This window comes from Salarias fasciatus, chromosome 4 (genome assembly GCF_902148845.1).
Source record: "Salarias fasciatus chromosome 4, fSalaFa1.1, whole genome shotgun sequence".
NCBI classification, from domain to species: domain Eukaryota; kingdom Metazoa; phylum Chordata; class Actinopteri; order Blenniiformes; family Blenniidae; genus Salarias; species Salarias fasciatus.
In genome coordinates this window covers 12,330,458-12,338,393 of record NC_043748.1, presented here as the reverse complement: position 1 = coordinate 12,338,393, position 7,936 = coordinate 12,330,458, and the positions used below count along the sequence as shown (strand labels likewise).

Sequence of the window (7,936 nt, the reverse complement as noted above, 5' to 3'; positions counted from 1 at the left end):
CCAAGTATCTGGACCACAGATGTGGTTCAGGGACAGCCACTTCATTCACACCGCAGAAGTATCCATTGTAACCCCCTATTTAAACTCACAACCAGAGACTTCTTTCACACTGACATACTGAGTCTGCCGAGGTCCACGGATTTCCCCACATCAGCCTACCGCCTCTCACCATGAGCAACGCCAGAGAAATGGAGTCCAGCTCCTCTGGAGGGGTTGGGTTCCAGAGCCCAGGTTGTGTGTGGAGGTGACCCCCGCTGTATCAAGACCACGGTTGTCAAACTCAGATCCTGGAAGGCCGCAGCCCTGCATGTTTTAAATGCCTCTCCATTTCAACACACCTGACTCTCATGAAGGTGTCATCACCAAGTCAAATGGAAAGCCTCATCACGAGTCACTAATTACATTTTTGAAGCAGGGAATACATGCAGAGCTGAAGTTCTGGAGCTGGGTTTGACACCCCTGATCTAGATGGTACCTCTTCACCTGCCTCACAAGCTCAGTCTCCTTCTCCCCAAAAAAGGTGACATTCCATGTCCCAAGGGCCAGTTTCTGTATCCAAGGATCGGTTCCCAGGACACCTTGCCATCAACTATACCCAAATTGTTAGCTCTGTTGTAAATAGTTTTCACTGAGTGATCATATCAGGACCACATCACAGGCGACATTGACAAATGCCTTGACGATTTTCAAGTTGTGTATCTTCAGTGTTTTCACTGACTTTCATGATTATTTTGGTGTTTGTTCTCAGTTTTACTTGATTGGAAAAACCGTGAGCCGTTGTGCTTCTCAGGTATTTGGCCTCAAGACTGAGAATAACTGTTTTGCTAAAAGGTATTTTTGGTAACACTGTACTTGAAGCACCTGGTGTAACACATAAGTAGTTGTAAACACTCATAAATGATCATAATGCTTTATAACCCACAATACATCATAGTCCCATTCTGTTTTCATTATATATGCTACCGCTTGGTCGACTTATCTCCAGTCACAACATCCAATTTCACTTTTATGCAGACGATCTCCAGATTTATCTTCCAGTTATCTATAATGATTGCTCTGCGTTAGATCCCCTCAATAACTGTCTCCACACCATCAAACAGTGGTTGTCACAGAATTTCCTTCATTTGAATGGGGAAAAGACTGAATATATCCACTTCAGTTCTGACCCAACCCACAGTTCCCCAGATTTTGGTTCATCCACCCCACAATTTGCTTCTGCTGTGAGGAATCTGGGTGTGATTTTTGACGATGAACTTAACTTTGAAAAGCAAATCAGTTCTGTTGTGAGGGCGGGCTTTTTCCAACTAAGGCTTCTGAGCAGAGTTAAGCCATTCTTGTCTCGGGCAGATTTAGAGAAGGCCGCTCATGCTCTCATCAGCTCAAGACTTGACTATTGTAACGCCCTTTACGCTGGACTGAATCTCTCACTCCTCCATAAACTTCAGTTGGTTCAGAACGCAGCAGCTCGTCTCATCTCCAACTCCTCAAAATACTCTCACATTACTCCGGTCCTTCAAGCTCTCCACTGGCTTCCGGTGCGGTTCCGAGTCCAGTACAAGATTCTGGTGTTTGTGTTTATGGCTACTAATGGGTATGCCCCCCCTTACATCTCAGAGCTGTTGCAAATTTATCAACCTGCCAGGACTCTACGCTCGTCAAGCCACACCTCCTTGGTTGTCCCCAGGGCGAGATATAGAAAGTTTGGTGACCGCTCTTTTGCTGTTCTTGGCCCGAAGCTCTGGAACTCTCTTCCTCTGGATTTAAAGTCTATCACTGCACTTAATGTTTTTAAATGTCATCTGAAAACGCACCTTTTTCATTTAGCGTTTGATGTTTAGCCCCTTTTAGTACTTTGTGTCTTAAAGTGTTTTTACTTATTTATTTTGTTTTACTCTGTTAAGCGCCTTGTGCTCCGTTTGGCAGTTGGAAGGCGCTTTAGAAATAAAATTTGATTGATTGATTGATTGATAGGGTTAGGGTTAGGGCTAGGGTTTGGGTTAGGATTAGGGTTAGGTCCTGATGTTATAAAGCATTGTGATCATTTATGAGTATTTATAACTATAGTTATACAGTGCTATAATATACTTATAATGTATTATACAGGGGCGCTTCAAGTAAAGTGTTACCATATTTTCAGCTGTTATTGTTTCACAGCATGCCAATGTGTTTTGCATCTGTAATTGGATGAAGGAATGAACAATTAGGAAGTAGGCGAAAAATGATGTTTGTGGGGGAGTCTCAAAATGGTCAATGAAATATGGACAACATATTAAAGAAAAAATTGACGTAACATATTTTATTTGTTTATTTGTTTATTGATGTCGACTGATTAAAATCTTTCTCAAAAGTGACATTCTACACATGTGATAAAAGTGATTATACTCTGATCTGACATCAGTGAAACTACTGTCTATATAGGTTAATTTATTGTTAAAATTTGAATTTGCATCTTTATTTTCTGCTAAAATGAACAAAGGGAGGGACTGATATAGAATATTTGAGTTTGAGGCTTGTAATACTGCACAGACTCCTCAGTTCTCAGATGCCAGGATTCAAGGAAAATAACACGTTATTTTGGAGAGTGTTACCAATAAGCTGAAGAGGAACCCATGAGAGCAAAGGAGTTCTGCTCAGACCTGCTGCCTTGCTCTCAGCCAGCCTGTGATTGTATTCTCAGCAATCCTACATAAACCTTCCGAGAGCACCTAAATCCAGACTCCTCCTGATTGGTCTTGCAAAAATTCCACAACATATGTAAACTTAATGTGATTCAAAAGCAACTGCATTAAACATCACACTGCAGCTCTGTTCCTCACTGGCGATTCACAGCACAAAGCTTATGAGGTAAAGGGTTGAGTATGAAACCAACAGCAGGTGTCAGATCCAATTCGCTGGGGAGAACTCCAGCTGGAGGAGTGAAACGGAAACGCTGGAGGAGGCAGGTAAAGAAGAGGAAGAGCTCCATCTTAGCCAGACTCTCTCCAAGACACGCTCTGCGACCTGCAAGAACAAGACGTTCAATCAAATGGTAGAGCCAAAAATGACTAATCTCCAAGAACAAGACCAAACGTTGACTTACCTGCAGAAAAAGGCAGGAAAGCATCGCTCGAAATGAATTTACCCTCTGCATCCAGGAAATGAGAGGGGTTGAACGTGTGTGGGCTCTCCCATTTACTCTCATCGTACAGGACAGAAGTGAGGAGAGGAAACACACTTGTGTCCTGGTGGCAGAAGAAGACAGGTCCATCAGGAGCAGTTTCAACTTTGAATGGAATCAGAACTGAAACTTTAGGAGGCAGCAGACCTTTTTGATGAAGAATCCCTGGAAGGTGACGTCTCGACTGGTTTTGTGAGGAAGAGACATGGGGACGATGTTGGCCAGTCTCTGTGTCTCATGGATGACAGCGTCGGTGTATGGCAGGTTTTTCCGATCGTCCACTCGCACCTGACGGTTTCCTACCACCCTGCTCAGTTCCTCCTGAACCTTGTCTGCTCAAAACAGGAAATAACACTTGACTTTACCAGGAGAATTTGGACACAAAGGACACCAGCCATGAGTGACGTTTTTCCAGATGAATGTGTGAATGCTATTCAGCCTCTCTGTCAGTGGTGTTGGATTAGATTGTGGTTACTGACTGAAGAGGAGACATCTTTTTAGCAACAAATGCACCAAGCATGAGGAGATCTTTGATCACTTTTAATCACTACATAGTTCTGTTACTGGATAGAATAGACAGATTTTATCACTACAGTTGCATTAGGTCAGGGATGCCAAATTCAGCTGCAGCCATGCCTGTTTTCTATGTCTCAATGCTTCTGCACACCTGAAGCTCATGAAGGTGCTGTCACCAAGTTCAGCAGAAAGCCTGATAAGGAGCCATTCATTCCAATTGGTTGTATCAAAAGGGAGACTCTGAAAATGTGCTTCACTGCAGCCCATCAGGATCTGAGTTTGACTCTCCTGCTCCCCTTTGCCCAAAGAGGAAAAGAAGCAGCCTTTGGACTTTTCATTGACAGATTATTTGCTGATTGAAGGCTACATGTGACCTGTGGGTTGTTTATCTGTGTTGTCAGTTCTGCACAAAATGCTCATGATGGAGCAGAGTGCAGATGAACGTTAAAAAAAATACTGTCGCTCAGACACCAGTTTCTCATAAACTGATGTCAAGTCAACCAAGCATCATGTCTGAGTCCTTACCCTGTATCTGTGGATATTTGGCCATGAGAAGTAGAGCCCATCTCAGTGTAGTTGCTGTCGTATCAGTACCAGCTCCAAACAAGTTGGCCACTGTGTATATCAAGTTCTCCTCAGTGAAGTGAGACACCCCAACACAAGAGCCCTAACATGACAAAAAAAAAAAAAAAAAAAAAACAGGTGTAAAATCAGTTTCATCAGCATTACTTTTCTGCAAAAGAACCAGAGTTCTGATGTGTGTTCTTTACTTCTTTTTTCTGCTTCCGGATGAGAAAACAGTCCACCAGTCCTCTGCATGAGTGAGGGACCAGAGTCTCTTTCAGCTGTTTGACTAAATCCTTCACATCACTGATGGTCAGCTGTGCGTTTCTTAGGATCTGGTGTCGATTTTTTACCCAACTCGCGAGGCGTGGAAACATGTTGTAAAGCTGTGGAAACACACACACACACACACACACACACATTATAAAGCACATTTAGACCACTATGGTTGAACTAAAGTGCTGTTCATAAAGAGTACATTTGAAAAGAAATAACACTTTAAACTATGTTTTTTAAATAAAAATAAATACATTCAGGTCAATATCTGATGCCGGGTTGAAAGCCAGTGAGTAAAAGTAGGTTTCAAGATGTGCTTTGAAAGTCGACAAAGAAGAGGCCTGTCTGACATTTACAAGCAGATTGTTCCACATTTTAGGGGAAGATTATGGATTTAAAACCAGAAGGGTTTAAATTTAAGATCAGAATTAATGATGAGATCCACCGGCAAATAGTGAAGTGAAGTCATGATGAGTGCTAAATTATCTCCCAAATGTGTTTCATTTAAAACATTCGAAGTTGCACTTATGAAAATGGCAAAGGTCAAAGTGTGTTTTAGAGAGGAAACAGGAATGGTTATAAGTGGACAATAGACCAGGTGCGGTCTACAAACTCACCACTAGATGTCAGTGAACACCACACACCGGTGAGGAGAGTTAGTATTTCAAGACAGAATCGGGCCAAAAAGCAGAGATTGAATTTACCTGAACTGATGGAGAACCTATGAGACGGATTGTCTGATTGGCTCGAGAAACCAGGTTTTGGAATCGAGAATCGTTGTATTCAAATCTGCTTCCGTACACAATGGAAGATATGATATTAGCTGTTGCATGAGTCAGAGGAGGTCTCGTGTCAAATGGTTTCCCTGCAAAATAACAACAAAAACAAACATGAGTAAAACAGTAATGTTGTCCTATCAAATGATCCTATCCACAGCATACACTGTCCATATAGACATAATATTGAGGCATCTCATATTCATATAGTAAAAAGAGCCTACATGAAAGACATGCTTCTGCACTTTGTGGAGGGCAAGTTACTGAAACGTTACTCATTAAACAGAATTTGAATTATTTCCCAAGAAATTTAACTCTATACAAACACTCTATGCATTCCTGTGAGGAGGGAACATTTTTACCCTCTACAGCCAAACACCAACATGCAGACATCAGCACAGAGCTCTTATGCAGCTAAACCAAACTCATGCAGCTTCCTCAGGTCTCTACGATTGACGTTTCATCACAAACCTTCCCTCCATGTTCACATCTTACCTTGGTGGCTTTCCAACACCTCAACCAGGTGGTCACACTCATCTAAAATTTTGGACTCAGCAATTCTTTTGCCCATCCCAAAGTCTCTTAAAGTAGAAAGGGCAAAGCGTCTCATCTCTTTCCAAGAGTCTCCATTTGCAAACAATATTCCTGCAAAACATAGCACCCAATCAGAAGTGTTTCAACCCTGATTCAGTCTAGTTTTCACCCTGCAGGCTTGAGAAAACTTGTACCAGAGAGTCATTCCCAAAGTGCATTGTATTTCACACTCACCATGACCTCGATTCGAATCCTCCAATATAGGGGTTATGTCTCGGTCTCCAAACTCTTCTGCGTAATTAACCAGAGCCTCTTTGACTGTCTGATACCCAGCCAAGACCACCACTTTCTCGATTCCAAAGTAAACAGTGAATACAGAACCATGTTTCTTTGATAGCTGAAAGAAAAAAACAAATTATATTGCATGACCTCAAATTTATTATATTTCATGTTTCTGATGATGAATCTGACGTAGTACCTCACCTCAAACAAGCTTTGGTGAGGTTTCTTGAGATCAAGTTGCAGCAAGTTTCCAAAAACTGGCAGAGGTCTTGGTCCTGGAGGCTCCTGTCCCTTCTGATTATTGAACAAGTTGAAAAAGAAAACATAAAAAGCGACCAGAACAGCAGCTCCCAACACTGTGGTGGGACTGGAGAAGAGAAAGGAAACAAAATCCTCGACATAAGCCATTATGTGACTGTCAGTGGCTGACAGCCAGATGTGACTCGAGCAGGAGGAAAAGATTCTATCACTCCATATTTCTTCACAGTGTATTGACAGATTGAAGGCTGCATGTCACATGTGGGTTGTCTTTGTGTATTATTGATTCTGCACAAAACACTCATGATGGAACAAAGTGCAGATGTACATTAAAAAAAAAAAGTCTCACAAAATGATGTCAAGTCAAGCAAGCGTCATGTTTGAGTCCATACCCTCTATCTGTGGATATTTAATCATAAGAAGTAGAGCCCATCTCAGTGTAGTCACTGTAATATCTTGCTTGGATGTCATAGCCGCATGGGTGATGTTTTTACAAACCAAATCATTTGGAATTCTGTGGAAAATTCAGTGAATCATTCTACTTTAAGATGAGAGAAAGCCTCTCATCTTTGTAGATGCACATGCACTGCTTCTCCAATCCACCTCGGTAAGATGGCAATGCTTTTGGCACACCTCTCCACCCTCAGCGAGGTGTCTACGTATATGATGTCTGTGATCACCACCAAGTCTGGCTGTACTGGAGGGTCACAGCTCCTGTCCAACACAAAGAAAATATCAGTCAGTAAAAGCCCAGCAATTGCAGTTGTATATTGTTGAACGAAAAAGAGAAAAGGACAGAAAAGAGAACAGAAACACAAATGAATCATCGGATAAAAATTGGTCTTCACAAAAAAAACAAACAAAAAAAAAAAAGACAAAAGACTGAAAAAAAATGGCTAATAAGTTGTTAGAGAAAAACACAAAGGAAAATCCACATGCAATGCAGGGACTTAGTGATTTAATCAAAATAAAACACGCCCACTCTGGCAGCCTTCTGGCTGCAGTGACATGGTCCAGGGGTCACTTACGGTTCCAGACGGAATAAAGAGGAACAAAGGACCAGTGTTGCCAGAAATACAATAAATATCGTATTTGTTCGATAATTTGGCCCTCTGTACAATGTACGATCAATAATGATCAATAAACAGGTTTAAGCTGAGAGCTGGACCAGGGACTTGTCATCAAAACACAGCCAAGAAACACAATGAATCGTCCAGTTCAGTTAATGAGCGTTTATTAAAAATATCTATTCCTAATAATTAACACATCTAATAACAAATCTGAACAGATTCAAAGCATACAAACCAGTGGGTGTGTGTGTGGATTGGTCTCCTGGATGGAGACCCAGGAAGGAGGTGGTGTTAACCTCATTTTGTGTGTGTGTGTGTGTGTGTGTGTGTGTGTGTGTCATCGCACCAAAAAGCAATGATAAAGCCTGCCAGAACTGATGGAAAACCTATGAGATATGTTGTGTGATTGTCTTGAACCACCAAGTTTTCAAACCAAGAATCGTTGTATTCAAATTTGCTTCCATTTGCAATGGAAGCTATAACATCAGCTGTTGCATGAGGTC

General features: G+C 41.7%; 1 protein-coding gene across 1 annotated transcript; it reads right to left on the bottom strand.

Annotated features, from left to right (window-relative positions):
• Nucleotides 1-2,812: 2,812 nt before the first annotated feature.
• On the bottom strand, nt 2,813-6,513 carry LOC115386706 (cytochrome P450 2K1-like). Its single transcript, XM_030089133.1, has 9 exons — nt 6,307-6,513; nt 6,058-6,220; nt 5,785-5,934; nt 5,218-5,378; nt 4,444-4,623; nt 4,199-4,340; nt 3,305-3,489; nt 3,080-3,221; nt 2,813-3,000 (listed from the first exon to the last, which is right to left on the bottom strand). The coding sequence occupies exons 1-9, from the start codon at nt 6,511-6,513 to the stop codon at nt 2,813-2,815; spliced, it is 1,518 nt and encodes a 505-aa protein (XP_029944993.1).
• Nucleotides 6,514-7,936: the final 1,423 nt, after the last annotated feature.

What these genes read in the sequence shown, in the direction of transcription:
- LOC115386706 (XM_030089133.1), bottom strand. Translation starts at nt 6,513, where the DNA reads ATGGCTTATGTCGAGGATTTTGTTTCCTTTCTCTTCTCCAGTCCCACC. An exon ending in GGTGTTGGAAAGCCACCAAG is followed by an intron (nt 5,379 to 5,784) that starts GTAAGATGTGAA and finishes GTTATTTTGCAG; the next exon opens with GGAAACCATTTGACACGAGA. An exon ending in CAAATATCCACAGATACAGG is followed by an intron (nt 3,490 to 4,198) that starts GTAAGGACTCAG and finishes TGTTTTGAGCAG; the next exon opens with ACAAGGTTCAGGAGGAACTG.